This window comes from Panicum hallii, chromosome 9 (genome assembly GCF_002211085.1).
Source record: "Panicum hallii strain FIL2 chromosome 9, PHallii_v3.1, whole genome shotgun sequence".
NCBI classification, from domain to species: domain Eukaryota; kingdom Viridiplantae; phylum Streptophyta; class Magnoliopsida; order Poales; family Poaceae; genus Panicum; species Panicum hallii.
Window position 1 is genome coordinate 15,538,777 of NC_038050.1, and position 23,979 is coordinate 15,562,755.

At 42.3% G+C, this 23,979-nt stretch overlaps 1 protein-coding gene across 7 annotated transcripts; it reads right to left on the minus strand.

Moving 5' to 3' along the window:
• Positions 1-1,134: 1,134 nt before the first annotated feature.
• LOC112874335 lies at positions 1,135-12,147 on the minus strand. Of its 7 annotated transcripts, XM_025937605.1 has the most exons (15): positions 11,746-12,131; positions 11,169-11,227; positions 10,204-10,312; positions 9,438-9,553; positions 8,590-8,658; positions 7,783-8,469; positions 6,194-6,711; positions 5,985-6,049; positions 4,919-4,998; positions 4,171-4,275; positions 3,812-3,951; positions 3,607-3,735; positions 3,260-3,412; positions 1,498-1,679; positions 1,135-1,416 (listed from the first exon to the last, which is right to left on the minus strand). In XM_025937605.1, exons 1-14 carry the CDS (start codon positions 11,933-11,935, stop codon positions 1,538-1,540), a joined length of 2,562 nt encoding a protein of 853 aa, XP_025793390.1. In that variant the 5' UTR covers positions 11,936-12,131; the 3' UTR covers positions 1,135-1,416; positions 1,498-1,537. The 7 variants fall into 7 exon arrangements, 6 of the variants coding, with proteins under 6 accessions (XP_025793390.1, XP_025793391.1, XP_025793389.1 ...); XM_025937606.1 differs by having other exon boundaries at positions 1,135-1,679; positions 10,204-10,309; XM_025937604.1 differs by having other exon boundaries at positions 1,135-1,679; positions 11,746-12,129.
• Positions 12,148-23,979: the final 11,832 nt, after the last annotated feature.

A 23,979-nucleotide genomic window follows, 5' to 3' on the forward strand; every position in this document is an offset into this window, starting at 1 on the left:
TCCGACTGATAGTTACGATCAGGTTAGATTTTATTTGCTAGATGCATTTCTTTACAATGAAGTTTATCCTTAGATTTATTTGTTCTAACGAGTCGGCTCTACAGATGATGGCATGATCCCTACAGACTTCATGGCCGATGCGTTTTTATGGAACTCTTCGGAAATTCAGCCGATGCGTTCCTGGTTGTTTACTGAGTAATTTTTTTCCCTTGTCAATTACATGTCAAATTTACTCGCACACCCCGAACCTTGAAGGCGGGACCTGCACTGGACATAAGCAGAGCTCTCATGTCTTAGCGTGTCGTGCTCCGCAAGATTTATCGTCCGATTTTTGCAACAACGACATAATATAGATAAACAAGTGAGTATCCTTTGACAACTAGATAGAAAGGTGTTTAAGTTTCTACCGGCAGTCCATCGAGGGATATGCCTAAGGTTTTGTTTGAGAGGGGAGCCGTGAGATCTAAGATTGATGCAGACATAAGAGTTGGGGACACGAGCCATTAGATTGGTTGAGGCTGCTGAGATTTGCGTAATACTTTGAGGGGGTTACGTGGGACATTACAAAGGAAACATTTCCTAGCACAACAATTACAAGGTTAATGTCGTCTACTAGCTGCATTTGGTCGGGATCACCTGTTATGCAGGCACGTCACATTTCAGAAGCCAGCATTTCCATGCATACTTTCTTCAACGTTCTTAGAAAACCTCAAAGTATGGATGAAAAGGATTGCATACGGACGGAAATACAAATACGTATATTTATTTTTAATCGGATTTAGATTCGGATCAAATTTGATATCCATCCTATTCACATATCATATACCCCACTTATGAATTCGGATATGTTACGGATATTAAATATCCGATTATAGATGCGGTCTATTCCATTAGTCTCTTAAACTCTTCACCGGAACAGACGAATGAAAAATATCCGTACCGTTTTCATCCCTACCTCAAGATTGGATCCTTCGCGTACGCATATATCATCCCTTTCAGTTCGATCCCCCGCCTCGGCAAGGAAGACCCGAGCACGTACATATACGTTAATACGTTAATGTGTTACTTTTAAGTGCGGGAGGGAGTGCATGAGACTCGTACTTCGACAAGCGCCAAACTTGTAATGCACGAACGAAAGCAAATTCCTCAAACAGATTTGTTCCATTTTGGAATTACGTATGCTTACAACACATTTACATGGTTACCAATGTTCTTAACGAACGTCCCACAAAAAGATGTTTTGCCTGCACCACGCTATTTACAATTCTCATGCGATGCAGCTGGCCGCCTGACCGTGAAGATCCCAAATCCCTCTTCTACGATTGTTCAAGTTATTGCGCCCCAGACCGCAACAGAAGCCATGTACCTACACAGACAGCCCTCCATACCGTTGAACGAATCTGCCATAACCCAACTCTGCCAAAAACGAATCCAGCCAAAATCCAACTCAGCCAGTTCTTGTATGAAACCATCGTACATAAACATCCAAATTGGTACCAGAAGGACGTGGACTGTGATCACCCTCGTTCCATATTAGCTAGGTCTCCCTTGGTTCTGACCTCGGCAACGAGTCTTGCCTCGTTAACTCATAGTTTGACTCTGGACTGCGGTTCCTTGCGTTCACACGCATTGAGCACAGGAAGAAAAATGAAGAAGTATAGATAGTTATGTGCCACATGCTGCAAGAGAGGAAAAGATATGTTAGTTAGTAAGTAATAAATAATAATAAGGTAGAAAATATAGCAGAGAAACATCAGGTGAAAAACAAATTTAATGATCACAGTAGAGCCGCATTTGAGTTCTTCAAATGCCATCCTGGACCTAGGGGTGGTAAAGGGTCTAAAAATTTAGCCTAAATAATTTAAAGACCAGGCTCAAAAAGAACCGTGCTCATATTTTATATAATTTTGAGCTAAGAATAATTAAGTACTGAGTTGGACTAAAAAAGGAGTATATAGGGTCATGATCCATTACCACCCTACCTGGGCCACACCCTAGGCTTGAGCGCACTCCCTTCGATAGGAGCTGCTTGACCTCCCTCACGTCGACCTAACCATACTAGCCTATCCTTTTACCAAGGATGAAATCTGGAACATCGTAAGAGAAATTCCCGTGGATAAATCCTCCAGGGCTAGATGGATTTGCACGTTGCTTCTACAAAACCGCATGGCCAATCATCAAACATGATGTGATCAGGTTCCCAACATGCTGGCTCAGCTGGACAGTAGAAGTTTTCATCACCTGAATGACTCCCTAATGATACCCAAGAAGCAAGAGCCGACAATGTTGAATGACAATAGATCAATTAGCTTAATCGACAGCTTCGGCAAGCTCTTCTCCGAAGCATTGGCGGACCGCTTAGCCTTACTCCTGAAACTTATGTTTAGGGTGGTAAGGGCCTTAAATTTTAACCTAGACAATCTAAGGGCCGTGCTTAAAAAAGGCCGGGCTCTTATCTTATACAATTTTGAGCTAAAAATATATAAGGGTCAAGTTGGATTGTCAAGAGAGCACTAGGGCCATGATCCATTACCACCCCTAATTATGGTCAGACACAACCAAAGCACTTTCATAAAAAACAGACGCATCCAAGACAACTTCAGGTACATCCAGGGAGCTGCAAAGATTCTGCATGGCGAACACATTCCAAGTCTCCTCATAAAACTGGACATCGGGGCTCCCTGGTCATTGAATATCACAGGTCCTCTTAGAATGTGCATGGTCGCTCTTGGAGTCCTATCTGGCTACGTCGTCATGGCCCGTGGGATAGCGACAACTCTGCCCTCTGTGCCCAGGAGCCAGAAACCATCAACCACCTTAGTTTTGTACATGTTCGAGAGACGTAGTTTAGGGTTCTCTATGCCACGTTGGACTGTAGCATTTGTGCCCGTCAAAGTCCAGCTGCTTGCTAATTGGTGGCTTCAGGCAAGGAAACAAGTGCAAAAGGCGCACAGAAAAGGTTTCAGCACCACGGTTCTGTTGGTTGCCTGGTCCAATTGGAAAAAAGGTGACAGCACAGTCTTTGACTATGTTGCCCTACAACCAGTCACACTGGCACAAAAGATATGGGTGAAGGCAGACTTGGCAAAAGCAAGACTTCAAGGCCTGCCCAATCTCTGGTTGGCAGCTCAGCTGCCTCTGTAACCTAATCCGCTTTCTTAATTAAAAACGTGCTCAGGAAACCTCTAAAACAGGCAAAACCACCGCAAGCTTTCCAAATTGAAGTTATGTTTAACGAGGGAAGGTGATGATTCCACACCTGTGCCAAATCCAGTAGTTGCTATTCGATTCCAGCTTCCAGCTCGTAGCCGCAAATGATAATGTGATGAAACCCAAAAGTAGAAATATCCAACGGAAGCGTTTATTCAACACCTCCAGAGTATTCCGGAACAAAGTCCCAAAGTTTGGCCAACTACACACAAGATGACAACTGAGTGAGCTCACCAAAGGAAATGCTGGGCATTTGCATAAGTTTAAGCACAAAGACGCTAGAATAAGTTAAAAATACTAGCATGTGAGGAAGCTTCCTTTAAAGTTTAAACTAAGATCCTGTACATAGATCAGGTGATATTTCGCAACATCATGTGTTCAATACAAGCACATTACCTTTGAGGCATGTTAAGATTAATTTGCCAGGGCCAGCATATAAATCTTCTTGCTGTAGAGAATTCCAAAAGCCATCCCATAAGCAGGCCAAGAGAACCAATCGCAACGACGATTCCAATATTTGCAGACCTGAGATGAGTTAACTCAATCATACACCCTATGTTCACTTAGTATTTTAGAAAAATGTAACCAGTGATTTGGGTACCTTGTTGCACCAGTTGCAGCTAAAAGAGCTGTAAGGATAAAAACAGCTGTATGCATTGCTCGCTTTGAAGCTTCATCAATTGTAGCCATACATATGAATGTACCCACAACAGCCATGAAGGAAAGCCAGAAGTCTAAAAACTGGATTCAGATACAATATAATGGGCAAGAGTGTATCAGAAGAACTATGTATAATTAAAAGGTCAAGTAGACAGGATTTTGATACAAGCAACAGAACATGTAAGACAAATGTATTTGGGCTACCTTGTTTTGGATAGACATGACCAGTAGTGATGAATACCAGACCATGCCCAACAATCTTTACACTAGCATTGAAAAAATGTGTGCTAAGTAGCGTACCTGTAATACACGAAATGATAGAATGCACCAGGTGCCCACATCACATGAATGGTATAATGCACTGGAAATTCCACTAGATGTGTAAAGAATCCATTCTGCAAATGCCTTGGTGGCAAGAAAAAAAAAGGTTAGCATCTGATCAAACAAACCTCATACATTTTATAACAACTATTTTTTTTTGGTGAAGTAATATTCTGTTATTTTCCCATAGCAGATGTTTGAAGAACGAAATGAAAGCCAGCTGATGAGTACAAGACAGCTTGGCTTCATATCTGACACTGACAGCTCCTAAGAATTTGACTACCAACTAGAAATACTACTTGCTTTAGGTAAGTAATTTAAGACCCCAAGGCTAAAATGGATTTTGAAATGTATACTTGCAATTCCAATAGGCACAACAGTTTGAAAGCTAAAGTATATTTATCTACTCAAACATGTATAAGTGAATGAAATACAAAAGTAGTTTGGCCTTGCTAGCATGCCTTCCACATAGCACCAGCGAGAGGGACCACATCCACTCAACACCCTACGCCACACTAAAACCATGTCAGGAAAGAAAAAAAAGCTTGGATTACAGTGGCCCGACTACTTAAAACTTGGGGTCTTAAATATTCGGTTTTTAAGTTTATTGTTATGGACATACTTAAACCACCATGTAGTGTAGGTAGACTAAGAAAAAAAATGCTGGTGGTAACTAAAAGTCAAACAGATCATTTCAGGCCACCATGATAGTAGATGAAAAGCGTACCTTTTGCCTGAGGGCCCAGAAGGCAGGTAAAATAGCTGCAGCATTTGAGGCGATTAGAAAGACAGACTGCCAAATGTGCCCTACATAGATGTGACCATGTTAGAGTGTAATTTTGATACATGGAGGCAAAAGCATGCATTGCAACTTCGCAAATGGTTGAGAAGTAATAATTCTGCTGCTCAAAGAAGGAAGTACATTCTACTTGAAAACATCTGCAACCTAAAAAAAGTTGGACATGGGATTCCAGTTATATTTGGCAAAACTTTAGTACATATTGGTTTATTTCTTTCATTTTCCATCCTCTAAGTGTATATGGCACAGTTTGCCTCATCATGATTTGCACTGCTGCATCACAGAATCACTTTAATAATTTTAAAAATTACTTGCCAACAAACAATGATGCAGTCTGAAAATTCACTTTTGCATTTAGTTTCAATAGTTCATCATCAACTATGAAATTTTGGTGGATCTTATTTGAAACAATAAAAGTTCCAAGTCAGGTACGAACTTAAATTTGTACCTTACATGAAGGCATTTCAGTAGCATTACACTGAGATTTTTTCGTAAGTAAAGAACAGGGTTATGCATCTGTTGAAGGGAGGTCGAGCTTTAGTAGAATGACATTCAGTGAAGGAAGGCACTGGCAATGGGAGTAATAAATCTCAAAAAGTTGGGCCAATGATTAAGACACAGCAGTGACCTCAGGGGGTTTGAAATTTTCTTAATTATCTTTTCTTTATGAGAAAAGGATGGCAATGCTGACATCTCTAGTCAACCAGCCCAAGGGGCGTAGCTTCTGCTCCTTGTGTGCGATCACATGGGCTCCTAGTTTGCTGCTAGTCACAATTGTAGAGTTACAATGCTTCTGTATGCTAGTCTAATTAAATCAAACTTCACAAGAAACCATTAGCTTAAAATGTCATAGTGTAACAAATCCAAAATACTTTTACCTATCAAAATTTTATTAATAAGAGTTTAAAGCATTGATAACATCTAAAAACTATTTCGGAGGCATTAAAACACATTGTCCTTCGGGATTTTAAAAATGAGACATAAATGTTGTTACCATTAGGGGAAACTAGCTCATCGCTGCAATCAAACCCACCGTGATCACGATCACATGTGCAGAAGCTGGAAAATTAAGAAAAATATTATCTCACTACCTAGATGATTTACTTTATGTCTAATATCATATTGGAAATCAAGTATCAAAGAATACATGGCACAAGAATAGGAAAACATTCAAATGATAGAAAAAAAATGTTTAGAACTCACCTGTAGAATGTCAGTCCACTTTCATCAACTGAGGAATGACACACACCTTTCTGATTGCAATTTCTATGGCAACCCTGAAGGGATACTGACATATATGTCTGAGAATTTGCCATATCAGCTGGATGCTTCACCCCAAAGCACCAAGTTCCCTCTTTAGCATAAAAAATTGATAGATCCATGTCTGAATTCGTGGAATTCTGTAATGAAAAATATACTGAGCCATTACTGCTGCTTGTCCTACTCGCATAATAATCCCAAATATCGTTTGATGGCAAGCCACCATATTTCGAGTACAACTCATAGTTCAATTCTTTATCTGACTTAAGCTGGACATGGATAAGTGCACCGGCTGAACCTTGAGGAACATCCAAAAAGAAATATGTCCATGCAAACTGCTCATGAGATGAGTTGCTTAGAAATTGCTCCAAATAGAAGCGGCTATCTTCCAGAGATGCCCTTTCATCACTAGGAATATAATATGACTCAAACGGGACAGAAGGACTTCTCCTTGGAACCCTCTGCGTGTAGAAGCAATACTTGATTATCAAAGATGTATTCAGGTACAGAAAATGTACATTCACAAAGAATGCACAAAAGCAATCTTAAATGAATGTTTGTCTAACATCCATGTTGTAGTGTATATAATCCTCAACCCCACTGTCCCCCCCCCCTCCCCCCACCACCCCACCCCAAATCTTTCTTCATAGTTGATTGATAAAATTTTTTCTCGATCACGCAGGAGAGCTCTGTATCTTTATATTAAGAAGAAAAATGGGTAAAGCAGCCCCAACAGAAACAAAACCAACCCACACAAACAAACTCACTCACTCACATACGCTTATAAGACAAAACACAGTAGCACCTCTGCACAAATTTAAAAACAACCACTAACTAGCTCAACCAAGGCAAGAGCTAAACAGCATCAAGAAGCGGGGCAATCAACAAAGTGATGTCCACCAGCTAAACCCCAAAGTTTCATTTCCTCTATGACCGAAGCTAAGACACTCAGCTTAGTTGATATATGCCATCTTGGCACACTGAAAGGTAATCTTGTTTTTTTTTTTGGGGGGGGGGGATCCATTTACTACCCACGAAGGTAAAACACCACGTTTCAAGTCCAAGTATTTCACATATAGGCTAGGGTGGCAAAGGGCCTAAAAATTTAGTCTAGATAATTTAAGGGCCGGGCTCTTATTTTATAACATTTTGAGCTAAAAATACATAAGGGCCGATTGGATTGTGAAGGGAGCATTAGGGCCATGATCCATTACCACCCTTTGATATAGCTGTTGAGTAAGTGATTGTGGGTATAAAACTGAAGTCACACTTTCAGTGCACATCATAGGCTTGGGGAAGCCTACATGTGAGCACCAGCATTGCCCAACTTTCTAAAATGTATCAAGCATTCAGGTGAATTAGTTAGTGCGTGGAACTCAACGGAAACATAGTTAACTTGGCAGGTTCATTGGATCTTTAATGGGAAGATAAATATCGGCAAACATAGTATCAGTTGATTTATTGCAAACTGCTAGTCAGGTACAAAATGAATTTGTATCAGTTCATACTGTATAGCCGTAATACAGACTTACCTGGAGTCCATATACTTCCCAAGAGCAATTTGTTCCAGTTTTTCCATTCAAGCATCCAGTCAATTGCCACTTCAATGAGAAACACATAGCATCTAGAACAGGCTTTGATGCTGTATTATTCATCTGTGTTTTATTGACAGTCTCAATAGCAATATACCAACGCCCAATATTTGGTGACTTCACAACCAAAGGATCGTGGCTGATATCACCTGAATAGTCATGCAGATCCCTTTGAGGAAAGGCATTATACCGCAGGTAACAAATCAAGGATGCCCCTATAACTCCAAAGTTTGCAGCTGTAATTTCAAACTGCAATGCTAGGTTGACTACATCCAAGAAGTAGAACTTCATGTCGCCTTGCCTGACGCATAACGAGTTATTAGAAATGGAACAAGTGACTGAGTTGTCCATTCTCACCAGGGCTGTAACATTAGACCCAACTTCCTTTTCTACTAATTGGTTCCGCTGAGATAGGATATTAATACGCCTATTGTGCTCTCTAGTATACCAACTGTTCCTCCTCTCAATGTTCCGATCTAGAAGATTCCTTGAGTTATTATCCATTGAAGGTTGAGAACAACCGATCATTTCAACAGTTTGGTTGCAGTAGGGTCCCCAAAATGCTGAAGTAGGGCATCCTTTTACAGTAATGTGGGTGCTCACCAAGCGCGCTTTTCCTCGGCTAATCTGCAAAAGTATAGCCATCACAATTCAAATTTTGTTTGGCGCATTTTTGTGTGAAAAGACAAAATATACATAAATATGCAGTAGAGATCCGGAGTTCTATAGACATGTTTCTAAACATACCATCTTTGATTGTGTGCGAGCAGGGCCGATGCCATGAAAGTACCCAATGTACCATACCCCTGGAGATATCTACAGAAAATAATCAAAGGTTAGCATCTCAGAAGTTTATTGAATTTCTTAAGGTGGTTTCACTACATCAGAAGATAATAAATTTCTTCCACTTAATGATCAGATCAGGATTGTAACACCCCATTTCAATTTGGTATTACCAAGTATACGAGACATGTTTACGAAAAAATAAAAGCATTGCATACAGTGCTTAAGAAGGCAACCATAGTAACTTGCACGAAAAGTGAGGGTAAAGGGCCAAAATTAATATGTTTTCAGATACTTGGGTGTAAAACAAGATCACAATTTCTTTCTGCAAGACAGAAGATCACAAATGAGTGATTACTGGGACTAGAAGAACCAGATTGTTTTACCTTTGGTGGTCCAGCAGTTTTATATGTATATCATGATTTGGTCCAACAAGTAATCAGCCAAGAATCAGTCTAAGTTATACAATTGATTACTAATATGTCTGGGAGGTGACTATTCTGGAGGATGTCAATACTAATCCCAAACTATTTGACTTGAGAAAAAGCACAGCATCACTATTACAGAAGCAGTATGACTGTATTAAACACATATAGCACTGAAGTGTCATAAATTCCTCAGAATATTAGTATGCCTCAGTACTAACTGGAATTCTGATTGTTGGAAATATGATCATCCAAATATCAGCATCGCTATCATAACTCAACATAACAATGTGCTACTACAAACAAGAATGAAAGTACCACATATTGCACATTAGATCTCACAAGAAAGATATTGTTTTACTAAATCACAGTATAAGGATAGTTTACCTGGTCGTTTGTTAGCACAACTGTCGTGTTTTTCTGAAATGGTATGCACTGCGCCAGATTTGACTGATTAATTATATTGCCATTGCCAAAAGGTCCAGATGGGAGAAAGTTTGATACTGCAATAAAGAACCTTCCTGTCAAAATTAGTTGAAATGATTCAGAAAGCTATTTAAGCATTTAAAGTAGGTTTTTAAAAAAACACAAGAAAAAAAACTGACAGAAGAATGCCCCTAAACCAACTATCTTCTTTTCTCAATAAAATATAAGATTCATCTGAACACCAGCTCATAGAAATAAATATGCTGCTAAACACCAGCAGGATATAGAACAGACGGTAGATGGCCATACAGTTCGAAGCCATCAGACTGGATGAGAAACAGCACACAGTGCTGATCATCAAAATATTATAATATTGCATTAAAATCTCCAGGATGAGCTTTCAGGATGAACAAGTTGAAAGATCCAATAGTTTAAAATTAGCAAACTTGTAACAGAGATCTTTCTTAGTTTCGCATTCATTGTATGCAATAAATTTTTACTAGGACCATGAAGATATATTACAACACTAATCATGACGAACTTAAGAATAATAGCAATAGGGTATAAATCCTCCATTCAATTTAAAATAAAAACAGTTGCAAACTACGTATAGCGTGCCTTAAACAAATTTGCTGTACAATTAAGCAGTTATAAGAAGAGGTTCAAATGGAAAATGGAAATATCAAAGGCGACAACCATTGCATCAGGAAATGTATATGGTACTCACATAAACTGTCCAGATAAGATTCTGATATATCAGGAATAGGAGGGTTGGAATTCATCAAACAGATAATAGCAAGCTCGCTTTTTGGAATGCGTTTCATGTGCTCCCTCTGCTGCATTATGTAAAGAAGAAGAAGCATTCACAAACTGTACATAAGTCAATTGTGCAGATCTAAACCAAAAGGAGGGTGCCCCGGTGAGAAGTTCTTCCACAAAAAAGCCAAAATATTCATAGAACAGAAAATTTCCACTCACAGTGTCATGCCTCAAAACACAACTTAAGCCAGTGTTTCATATTCATTCAATCCCCATTACATACACTCCCTCCGTCCGTTTCAAATTAAAAGTCGTTTTAGCTTTGTCCCAAGTCAAACTTATCTAACTTTGACCAAATTTATAGAAAGATATATTAACATCTATAATATCAAATAAATGCACAGCCGATATATATTACATGGTGTATCCAATGTAAGTAATTTGATGTCGTAGATATTTATGTATTTTTTTTTTATAAACTTGGCCAAACCTGGATAAGTTTGACTTAGGACAAAACTAGAATGACTTGTAGTTTGGAGTGGAGGGAATACGAAAGTATGTTTTTCCCACTGAAATTTTACTGTCCATATAAAATGTGATAGGAAAATGCCAACATACAAGCTGTTTGCTCATTTTTAGTTTGGTTGTACTACTTGTTCAATCGGTTTTTGTAGCATAATATTCTACTCCAAAAGAAAGGGAACACCACAACTCCTCCCGTCCACATTAAGACATTAAGACACATGCAAACAGATAAACATAGACCCATAATCTGTGAACTGTTATTAGCTACTGATCAGTGCCTGAGACTAAGCATGACCCAGCTACTAATAGTAACAAGTACCAACATATCCACTTTAACAAATCTGATAGCAGCGAAAGTAAGCTCTTTGTACACCATATAATTTAAAGATTCCGGAATCTTTCACTTACAATGTCCATGTCAGTGGCGAAATCCATGGTGACCGAGGAAAACGACGGCGGCAACTCAACTGCCAGTACAGGAAGTAAAGTATTAAGATCGATCCAAAAATGGGGAGACAGAGAAAATAGAATTTCCACGGGTGAGACAAATCGCTACTGTTCTGTTATGCTAGCAAGCAAACCGTGTCAGAACGGAAAACCAACCAAACCAGTCTTCTCCTTCCCATAAAAAAAAAAGTCTTCCCAGCTTTGGGGGAAGCAGCGTCTGGGAAGCCAAAAACTAAGCGGAGCATACCAAAACGCAACAGCAGCTGAAAGGCAAATCGAATTCTGCAACACGAGTGTGGCGTTCCGGTGAAATTTCGTAACAGCTAGGGCCCAAAACCATCACTGAACCACTAAGGTCCATCAATTCCGTCGCCACGAGCGCTCAACCTCCAAAACCCCGCAAACTGAAAAAACGAAACATCCCCCTGCACACTGCAAAACAAAAAATCGGAAGAAGCCGAAATTCTCGCGGCGGCGATCGCGGCAGGGAAACGCGGGAGCCCGAACCGAGAGAATCAGAGCGCACGAACTGCCTCACCGCGCAGGTAGGTCCAGTCGTAGGGCTTGAGCCAGAGCCTTCCCTGCCCGTAGCTGGCCACCACCACCTCCTCCCCCTCCTGCGCGGCGCACCCGGGGAGCCCCGCGCCCATCACCAGCACCAGCACCGCCGCCGCCGCCTCCGCCCGCCGCCGCCGCCGCCGCCGCGCCGCGGCCATGGGCGCGCGCATCAGCCCGGCAACGACCCACCCGCGAATTCCGCGGGGCGAGCTCCGAAGCCTCTGACTAAACCCACGCGCTCGAACTGGACCAACCAGCTAACTGTGTGTTCAGGTGAGGATGGGGGATCGGGGAATGTGGAGAAGGAGGGTCGACTGGTCGAGGGGCTTTTCCGTCACGGCGCTAATCTTAATCCGAGCCGCTTTTCCTCTTTGCCGATCTTTTTCCTGCTTTATTTAATCGCGGGGGAAAAGACTGGAAAAGGAGAGAGCGCGACGGGGTGGAGCCCAGCGTATGCTTGCTGCTGGTTCTTGGTTCTTGTTTATGTTCTTCCAGATGAATGTTCTGGGATTTATTCTTTTCTATTAGCTGGAGGTGTTGGATTGCATCGTAGTTCAACGCGGTCTCCTTTCTCTAGTGACATCTTACATGGGGGACCTAGCATTATGCGCTTTTTTTTTTATACATGTGGTTGCAGGATTGATGTTGAGTTGTTGGTTGATCATTGGTGCCCTGAGTGAGGAGTCAATGGCGTGCGAGGATTGACGGTGGGAAAATTTGGAGGGCTGATAATGCTTCGCGTACACTCTTTATGAGTTTATGTCTATCGTAACACACCTAATTAGACGACTATCTGTTGTACACTCCTTCCACGTTTAGATATACGAAGTTTAAGATAAACCAATTAGTTTGTTTAAACTAGGAAAGGAGTGTGTACCTATATGGGTATAGAATGATTAGCGATGTTTTGTTTACCCCGAATGTGAAGAAATGCCAGTATAAAAGAGAGAACCTATCCTTCATGTATACTTTGCATACAGTGTGTTAATTATGCCTTTTGAGAACAAAAAAAGGTATGCTAACGATGCAAAACTATCAGCTAATTAGTGAACGAAATGATAAGTTTGAACAATAGACACAAAAAAATAGTATAAGCGAATATTCAGGAATGTCTGAAAATTACTGATGACTGATGAGAAAGGCAATGACCTTGCTGCACGGGATCCTGGTGGACCTAATCGAAATGATAGAACTGATGAAGAGCAGAGGGGGGGCCGGTGATGGATTGCTCCCCAGGAAATGCTGGATAAAAACAATAGAACTAGGGAGGCAGGAATTTGTATTTTGGTCCAGGATCATAGTGATGTTATATTCAATTGTTCTAGTGTCCTGCAAAAGCTGGAATCTGACCATGTGTGTAGGGCTTTTGTCATGCATCACAACTGGTGGTGCACTTGCCGGCGGCGATCATTGAACCAGATTGCTCCAGAGTGGTGAATGCGTTGGTGAGTTCAGATTTCAGAAGAGGATACATCAGGCCATCAGGGATCACCTTTCTTGTTATGCAAAGGAGTCTTGCATTTTCTTTAGGAAATGGAGATCCATCAGTAAACCGTGACCCAGAATTCAACGGCGCAATGGTTAGGTAGCACAATTAGCTAGGACTGTCCATCCAGCTTCTTGATTGAGGCGAGCATCTACTTGTACAATGTATATTGCCCGACTAGTACAACTTAATCATAATATGCCCCCCTAGACAAATAAAGCTCACGTTTGCTTACAAAAAGAGTGTGTGATTAGCTACCAACGTTAACAGGCCCTCCAGTTACAGTGGTCATGATAGTTATCACCCTTAGCCGACTAATTGAGCGATTAATGAGCTGGGTTGTCTAATATTCTGGAACACTGATGCTTATATAGATAATCAGGCAAATTACTGACCAACTTAGCTTTTTTCCATGATATTGATGTAATCATGTTTACAGCTAGTGGTTTCAAGTTTGAGTTTCCAACCACTGCCAGCAAAATGATTATTGATAAGTATCCATCTTGGCTAATGATTCTGATTCCTTCTATCCTCTTCTTCCTTTTACTTTACGTTTATTATGATTTATATATAGCCCTCTTCTGCCTTTTTTTAGTGGCTTCTCTTTTTTACCAAACCAGATGGCATGCAGGGACCAGTTCCAGAGTTAAATTATGCATATCCAATAGGGTAACTGGAAGGTTAAATTTGTATATAGATATAGCTGGCTTATCTTTAGCTTATGCAATTCACAAAAGCAACAGTTTTCCAGCAAATTAAGAGGAGTCCTTTTCCCCTTGTTTTTCCTAAGTCGTATGATCTACTCTTCAGCTTCAGCCTCCACCTAACGTTAATATTTGCTCCTGAAAAGCATGTCCACTTCGCAACCCTTTCAGCAACTTTTCAATTCAATAATAATTAATATAAGCCTCTTTGGAAAAGGTATAGATGAAAAGGATAACAATTCTGTTGAAATGCAAGCACAAAACTTAAATTTTGGAAACACTGAAAAATGCAGTAAGAGTGAAGGAACACAGAAGGGAAAAATATAAAAATTCAAACAGAAAAGTTGTTCTAAACATTGGTCCGACCTGGTTGGCCTTTTCCTTGTTCTATATGACTATACCTAAGATACACATTTGAATATTCGATTCTGTTCATTTTTTGGAGCTTTCATTTGTATTTTCGTTTCTCTTCATTTTTTTTGGAGCTTCGTTTGTTTTTTAGATGGAACTTGTTTGGAGTTCCAACTTCTTTTCTTATCGTTACTGTCACAAAACTAGCGTGGTGGAGAAAAGCCCATTGCCAAACTATGCATGTACGGAAAAAAAGAGAGCCCAGAACTGCTTTGGAACAGCTCTGTAGATGAGCGGCGCGGCCAGCCCACATACACAACAGGCCATCTACACAGCTCTATTGTCCAGCCGCCTGTGACCACTGGCAAATATGCACATAAAGGAGTGCTGGGCTGCTGGGGACGGCACGCGAGGGCCAATCACTGCCAATCGAATAGAACGCAAGGGCACTGCCAAAACTCAAAACCCTAAACAAAGCTGCTCGAATTAACTGACCAGTGCGCCGTTTTTTGATCTTGATGGCTCATGAACAGCCATCATTTGATGTTCCGTCGCACCCCTCTTTTTTTTGCGAATGTTGATTCAATTTGGTGGACACTGGCCATGTTGATTCAATTTGGTGGACAGACAGACAGGCATCTTAATCTTGTATGCGATGCGTGCCAGCAAAAAAACTTGAAATAATAATCTATTGATTTTCTTGTAATAGGATATGTTATGGGTTATGTCTAACTACCTAGTTAGATTGAGGAGCCTGTTAGAATCACGCGACCATTATTTGCGTCCAAAAATACGCATTTGCTTCCTCATGCGTAAATCCATGCATAAATTAAACAAGCTTCATCAACATTGATACATTTGATCACAAATGCAAGCACCAGCTGCTTTTTTGCTTATAATGACATGAGGGATCGTGCCTTCACTGGCTTCCTCCAGCGCTTGCATGGATTCTTTGTCACGACCCAAATTTTAAAAGCACGGGATTAAAAATTAAGCAACATCATCATGAGCATCATCCAAGCATTATGGAGCATCATATGCACTTAATTACATGTTGACCATCCATTTTCTTGTGTGAATTAGGTGCAAGTTGTGAAGTAAGTTTAAATTTTGCTATGTGACTGTGCCCCCAAATATTTTATTCAAATACTAGATTTCAAATGGTGATTTGTGGATATTTTTATTCAATTTTTGGATGTCTCTGCCGAGCCATAAAATTCTTGGAAAGTTTGAAAACTGCAATGTTGTTTGAAAAGCGCCCGTGCGCCGCCCGCTCGTCTCCCCACTCCCCTCTTCAAAGCGCGCTCGTTTTCCCTTCCCCCGGCCAAAACCGCGCCCCTGCCTCTTCCTCTCCCTCCGCTCCGAGCCGCCGCCGCCGCCGCAATCCGCCGCCGGCGCTTCGCCTCCGCTCGATTGGCCGCGCCCGCACCACCCCCCTCACCCTCCTCGCTCGGCTCCGGCCGCCCGCCGCCTTCCCCGTCGCCCGCAGCACCCTTCCCCGCGACCGCCTCCTTCCGCCGCCGCCGCGCTTCGTCGCGCCGCCGCTCGCCGCCTCGCTCCGCCCGCCGGCGCTGCGGGTGAGTTTCCCCGTCGCGCGTCGCCCCGCCCGTTCGTGCCCCCCTGCCGCCCCTCCGTTGCCGGCCGCCGCCGCGTCGCGCCGCGCCGCCGCCGCGCCGCGCCGCGCCGCGCCGCGTGCGCGCGCGTTCGCGCGCGGGCCGCGCCGTGGGTGCGTGCTGGCGCCCCTCGTGGAGGGTCAAGGCCGCGGCCGGCCTTGACTCCGCCTGGGCCGCGCGCTGGCCGCCTGGGCCCACCTGTCGGCGCCGGTTGGGTGCCGGCCCGGGTGGATCTAGCGCCGGCCGCCTAGTTCTCCCTTTTATCATTTCATGTGATCTTGTTAATTGCGTAGAATTTGTTGTGGATCTCCAAAAATTGTGAAGTTTGTTTTGTTTGAATCCTCTATAATAGATCTGCTTAGATAAATTAAGTTTATGCATGTTAGAGTCCTGTATTTTAAGTTACAGTTTATTCTTGTTAAACCAAGTTAATTGTTGATCTTATTTTGTGGTGCTCTAAAAATGCCAAACTAAAGTTTGTTATATTCCCTGTCAAATGCTCTTTCTCATAGTGCAAGTGGTGTATATGTCCCAGTACTGTTTGATAGGTTTTTAATGTGTTTTTAGTTTTGCTGCCTGCAATCTTATAAAATGAATATCTTTTGATAGAAAATTGCTAAAATGGTAAAACCACTTCTGTTATCCTTGTTATCATGTCTTGTACCACTGGTAATTTTATTAGGATTTTTGAAAATGTTTTGCATGGTTTGTAAGATTTATCTTGAGCTTAGTGGCTGAAATTTGTAAATATCATAAGTAATTCTACAAATAAGTTTTTGATGCAAACTCAACTCTCATGAGTTTATTTTGAGATCCTCTGGGTGCAGAAATTAAATCATGATTTGTTCTTGTTAATTTGTTGCATGAGCAAGTTTGCCTTCGGGCTTAGTATTTAAATTAGTAATCGAGCTTGTAGTGCCATGATGGTATTACTTTCGCGTTGATGTGACATTTCTCTTCTATAATTATATCATTGTATATCATCTCATTTTCACATCATTGGCATCATCCTAATGCATACATTTCATTCATGCATTTTAGCGACCGAGACGCCGGAGGACGCACCCGTTGAGCCCACCGAGTTCGTTGAGACCGAGCCGGGAGCCGAGTGTGTGGTTGAGCAAGAAGAGAACCAAGGCAAGCAGCTAAGCATGATTCCTTGACCTATTCAACTTGCTTAAATTTAGTTATTTCACTTGGGTATCTATGCTTATGTTAAATATCTATCTATTGCATTGTTATCCCTATTTTCATGCAATGCCCGCTCTTGATTTGTTTATCCATGCCCTTGGCACACGTAGTCACTTGCAACTCATTTAACTAAAATGCTTAGTCGTGTCTAGGGTTGGAAGATATCTTGTAGGAAAAATTGGAATAGGATCACTTGTTTCACCCACTTTGTGTTATCTTAAACGTGTTGTCCGGTGTCGGAATGTTGGGTCGGATCGGTCTAGTTGGAAGTGTGGTTTTGGGTTCGAGCGGAAGGTAGGGCCTAGAGAAAGGAGTCTCGGAGGCTTAGTCCGCTTGAACCGATTAAGGACCGTCCGTGGATGACCTTGGAAATTGAGCACTTATCGTACTACCGCATATCCATTCATGGGGTGGATAAGCCGAATACCCTCTAGTTCTAATCGTTGATGCACGGTCCTAGATGCGTGGCCGTGGGGCTTTGTAGAGAGGCTTAGGGGTGTCCCCGGTGGACCTAGGTTACTCTCCGCGCAAGTTAGGCGTGATGTTCAATGGTTATAACTCGTCGGGAATGGTTGATGCGAGTACCCCCTCTCCCAACGTGATCGGTTGGGCGAGTCGCATGGTCCTTGTGTCGTGTGGGTAAAGTTGTACACCCTTGCAAGGTTAATGAATCAATTCGAATTGCCGCGCTCTCGGTTATGAGCAAGCTCAAGTTTCGACGAATTCTTCGTAGTGTATCGGTCTTGGTTGCATGTGGTTTATGATGTTTATGCCACCTCTTTTGGGTTGGTCGATGTTTAACTAAAATTTTATGGTGGGTTGGGCAAGATAATAAAAATGCTAGGATGCTAGAATAGGTTTGGTTAGAAAGTTCATGCTTATTTAAACTACTTAACCCTAAAGCCTTTTTGTGAGCCTTCATATGCATTTTCCTTGATCTATTTATCCGCGTAAGTCTTGCGAGTACCTTTGTACTCATGTTGCTTTCTCATGCTAAGTTGCAGGTGAGCCGGAAGTGGTGTTTGGCCATTTCTACCCCGCCGAACCCGGCGTGGGCGAGGGATAGGCCAATATGGTCAATGGCGTCCTTGAGCAAGACGCCATTAATATTATTACTTATCGTTATCTTTCCGCTGCGTATCGTATTTGGGATATCATGTTGAACATTAAACTTTATGGTTTTTATATCTTCTATGTTATTTGTGAGCCCGAGGATTGTATCCCTCTTTTGCACCTTAATAGACTTGGAACCTTTCCTTATGTTAAAGTTGTATTGATTAATGGCTTAACTTTGTATTAAAATTTGCTCTTTGTGGATCAATGGTGATGTATGAGCTTGTGACGGTATGTGCATATGCGTGATTCTGGGCATATGTTGGAGCGCATACCGGGACTACCGGGTTTAATGTCATTTTCGGCGAAAAGCTAAGTTGGTCCTTAGTAGTTCAGATGTGGGTTAACCCGTAGCGCGCCATTGGTGCGAGTGCGTGTTAACTCTCATCTTTACGATAAAGACCGACGGTTTCGCTTAAAATGATATTAAATTGGGCAGTTCTCACATTCTTCTTCCTCTTTGAGTTGATGTTGCGGCTAGAGGAATCTGGGTCATAGTCATCCTCGCAGCTCCCTTCATCGATGCTCGCAATGTTGTCATGGTCGTCGCAGGTAGGCACATCATCATGAGTTGCAACTCCATAACTGGTACCATCACCAACCACAACTTTAGCCTGATTTAGAGGAGAAGCATCTTTGGGTAGTTCTAGTTCCACCTCTTCTTGTTTGGGAGCTAGAGATGCAGAGCTGTGAGTGGTGCTCCTACAATACTTCTTGCCAAGTAATGGTCCAAATCCATCATAGTAGTAGAAGTCTTCAATTGTGTTAAAGTGGCTGGTGGGCTTCTTCTTTCGCGTCTTGGAGCTACTGCAAGGCTTAGAGCCTACTGCTAGCGCCATCACCACCGCCTTCTCTTCCTCTATTGGCGAAGCAAACTTTGGGTTCAAGTAGGAGAGCTTCTTCCTGACGTGACGCTCACAAAGGGTGTTGGGGCGGCTCACTCGTTCTTTGCAATTCCACCCCTTGCCATCATTCTTCTTACACATAAAGTCCTGTGGTGCCCCTTCCTCACCCCCCTCATTCTTCATCTTTGCCTTCTTCTTGCCCTCGCCCTCCATGTTCTCTTTATTCATTTTATTTACAATCTTCTTTGGCATCTTCTCCTTCTTCGCTATAGTCTTGTTCGGTGTCTGCACTTGTGCTTTGTCCTTGCTGGTAGCATCCATGCCCTGCTTCGTCTTCTTTTTCTTCACAAACATGGTTGGCATGCTACGTGGGAAGAGCCAGCATGTCCTAGAGTTCAAATCCACGTGATAGATGTCTAGCAGGTCATCAACCACCTAGTCAAACAAAATAGGTAAATCAATAAAAAAAACATCAAGTCAACGACAAGCGTAGACGCAATAACAAGCCCACTAACATACCAAATAGCATCTCAAGAAAAGAAAGTATCTAAATAGGGCCACAGATCTTGGATTTAATCCCACCGCCAGTCTACCGATTCTAACCTTCGCTATGTAGCCTGCCTAAATTGCCACATGGAAAGAGTAACTAACAATGCTTAGACCTAGCTAGGTGGGGCCTCTCTCGCCGGCACCGCCATAGGCCAACAACTTAAAATTATTGGCCAACCCTAGAGGAATGCACGAACCAAATCCCATGAGTCCCAGGATCTATCGGGACCTCCCGGAAGCAGAAAGCTTGTGAAACATAGATCCCCCCCCAACAAAAACACACAACCATACATCATGGAGTACTAGGGGGGCGAGAGAGAGAGAGAGAGAGAGAGAGAGAGAGAGAGAGAGCTCGTAGTGTACGAGAGGAGGCGCTGACCTGGAGATCAGAGAGGGGGAGTTCATTGATAAGGTCCCATGGTGAGCGGCTAAGCTTGCAGATCTCCTTGTAGTCATTTGCAGAGCTCGGAAAGTCACCTGCAGCACTAGATCCGAGCGGTGGCGACGGCGATAGGAACATGGGTGATGGGGCCAGTGGTGCGGAGTAGACGGAGCCGAGTAGGCGAGCAGCACTCCTGCGGATCCGCATGACCTAGACAGGGTATAGGATTTGGCGGCCTTGGTCTCTAGGGTTTGTGATTTCAGGTGGAAGAAGGTGAACAGGGTATATGTAGTAGGAGGGAATGGGTGAAGGGTTGGAGGGTTAGCTCGACTTTGCTTTTATTTAGGCTATGTCCTTTCACGTGATGTGATGTTGGGCCGTGGAGCTGAACATGTAATGTTTTCTCTAGGCCCATTTAAAGGAGTTGAAAGTTTGGTACCAGTTATAAATAGGAGAACTAAAGGATAAGCAAAAGATTCATGTGTTCCAAATCAAAATCTTGTTCAAAGATAATGGACCATAGAAAAATTGTTTAATAAAGAAGCAATTAGGAACATAAGCAATGGGAAGATCTACAAGGATGATCGAAGACATGAGTTAGAGCACATGCAATAATTCAGCTTGTGTGTACAAGGAACAGTGACAATATGCAAGATTAGGCCATGTGAGAGAACTTTGGTCCTTGGATAGAAAATAGAGAGAGATCTAGAAAGAACATACATCATATTCCGCGGTGAGAGCCCAAGCTCTTGAGCAATGGGAAAGAATTTTTGTGTTGCCAAGATAGATCATTGGATGGTCGTTAAAATAGGAAAAATAAACATACCTTTTTGGTATGGGATGTTTTTGGGACACATCAAGCAAATTTATTCATTTGAGCCAACACAAGCAAGGCACAATGCTATGCTTTGTTTCAGTGATAAGTAGCGTAAATGCACTATTAGAATAAACCTTATTTTTATACAATATGCTGGGATAAATCAGGCCTAAATTCTGGCGTGCTTTATAGCAAAATATATTTGCTAGAAAATTTCATTCCTAGATTTTTTTTAATACTATACTGCTATAATTGAAAATTTTGTGAGCAACACTCTATTTATGTGAGAAATGAGTTGGCTCGGGCTTCTTACATTTATTAGGCATGCACTAGTAAGACATCCATCTGTTCCAAACATTAAGCAAAGTCAATCCTATGCATGTTAGCAGTGATGGTGTGTCATGCAAACATGAAAAACTATTGTCAGCTGGAACCAACACCCAATGTTGATTCTTCAATTATTATTAAAAAAAGGTTGATTCTTCGCTTGATGAAGAATCTTGAAGTGGTGGGCTGCTTGTATAGACCATCATGCTTGGTACTAGAGGTGATTAGCTTGAACCAAAATGTTAGTTCTTTAACTTGCATTGTGCCACACAATGACCAACAGAAAAAATTGTCTATAGTTATAGATTTAATTCACTTGTGTAGCATGCATATAGTTGAGGCAATCATTGCAAATACAGGACATATCCTTGTGTCCGTCACTCTATTTTTGGATAAAAGATACCCTAGAGCATTGTTGACGGTCCTTAGGTCACAATTTCAACCGTCAACTCCTACACCTTTTAAGATAAAAATAATCACCAAATATAGCTATAGGGCTTTATTCTAACCACTTCCACAAGTTTTGGTGAATTGTGATGTGCAGGTACCCATATACAGAAATCAAGAAAATAAACACATGACACACACAAGAAGAAATGCAAAGAAGATCATCTGCTGTGTTACATAGGATCGAAGGGTCCACAAATCAAACCAAACGGGCGCGTCAAGGCACAAATCACCAAGGATCTCTCAAGGGCGGTGGATTTTGGAGAAGAAGAGTAGAGGGAAGTGCTACGTACATTCATGCCCTTGTGGATTTATTCATGATCGTTAAGAAATACCAACAAGCATTTCTAGCACCGTTGCCAAGGAACGGTTGCTGTTGTTGTCTTCGAACCTAGTTTGCGCGTGTATCCTTTCTTTTATCTTTCTCTTCTTTTTATCCTTATACCTGTTATCGCCATAATTTGGACAGGCCGGAAGTGGGCCGTGGAGCAAGATGGATTTGGAAGATAATTATAATGGGCTTGCGGATCGGACCCTGTGCAGAAGTCTTGGTTCCCGGGAGGCTGTGTATCTAGATAGGTATGTTTAAACGGTTTAGATAGAGATAGATACGATTCATGTCGTGTTCGGTTAGGGTTAGTTAAGAAAGAAAAGTCTACGGATTATAAATATGTATCATGAGTAAACAATAAACAGAATCATTCATCAACAACTCTCAGCGCATCGCCTCCCCTGTTTAGGGTTTTCTCAGGTAAGTGCCGTGTGGCCCCGATCACGCTCTGCGTGATCGGGGTAGCATTGCCCTTGCTCGTTTACTTTATGTGTTTCTCATTCTGAAGCATTGTTGATGACGAGTAGCACTAGTTATCTTAACGCACATAGAGTAACATTAATTTCTTCATGTTTTGATCGTACCTTACCTGTTACTCATGAGTGTTCGGTAGTCATCGTGTCTGATCCCGGGTGCGATGGTTGCATCTTGCTTTATTCTTGTTAGTAGATCCAATCTGTTGTGATTAGTCTCTGATTATCAGAGATCTAGTTTAATATCTGCATGATTAGGCCTTGCAAACGAGTTGAAAGTTCCGGCAGTATGATTAGTATCGGATAGCAGCTTGAAAGGAGATTGTTCCGGGAATCGGCTTTTCGGTTGGTTTTTAGGCCTCTATTTAGGTTGTTATTTCGTTACCTTTTGGTATTTGTTAGGCTCAATCATGCGTAGGATGATCCGGTCATGCAGTGAGGGTTTTCATCATCGTAGATTGGATTAGCTTAATATTTATGAAGCAGGATTTATGTTGTTATCGGGTATATATATGCTTTATTCCTAGACCCGATCCGGTGTTGATGCAATCGGCTCTTTACAGCCGATACCGGGAAACATCCAATGAGCCGATCATGGCTCGGACTAATGTTTACACGTGTCTGTGCATGCAGGAAACTAATAAATAACACCTTCCTGATCAGGTATAGGGTCAAGTGGCACGCCTAGCGATTCCAAGCCAGGGCGTGTGCCGGATCTTGGGCCGTTGACCGAGGGACCGGGGCCCGCCAGCAGTCCCGAAAGCCTCCCGGCTCCTCGTGTTGCCTGTCGCTGCTCGCCGGCGGGTTTTGACCGACAACAATACCATGGAAAACCTTTCTATCCATCAATTCTCTGCTCCCAAGGATGAATTCTTAGAGCCATCACCCTCTCCAAAGCCTATCAAAACTTCTGGCTATGAATTCCAACCTGGCATCATTGCCATGGTTCGGGGACAAACCTTCTCCGGATTAGAAAATGAAGATCCATGCCGACACTCGCAAGAGTTCGAGGAACTATGTTCGTGCTTGGTAATCCTAGGCATGACATAGAAAACCTTGAGGTGGAAGTTGTTCCCCTTTTCTCTCGTGGAGAAGGCGGAACAATGGCACACTCGCAACGCGAGGAGTGTGAACGGTGATTGGGAAGAGTTCCGAGATGACTTTTGTCACTCGTTCTCTTCTTTATCCCACATAGCCTCTCTCCGAAGTGATGTCCTTGCATTTGAACAATTAGAGAAGGAGTCCATAGGTGCAGCATGGGTTAGATTCTCAAACCTTTTAGCATCAAGCCCGAGCTGGTCTATACCCGATGATATAGCTTTGCACATCTTTTACACAGGTTTAGACATGGACTTTGCTGAAGATCTTGACATTGCCGCAGGAGGTTCTTTTGCACATAAAACTCCAATGGAAGGAAAGAAGATCCTAGATCACATCTTAGGAAACTCTTCTTTTCTCACCTATCCATACGAGCCCCAGCAGGAGTCCAAGTCGCACCATGAGAGCCCCTCATCAGCCGAATCCAACCCTTTACCTTCCACATCCCAAGATTCATCTGTTGAGCCCTCTCCCGAACCACGAACGT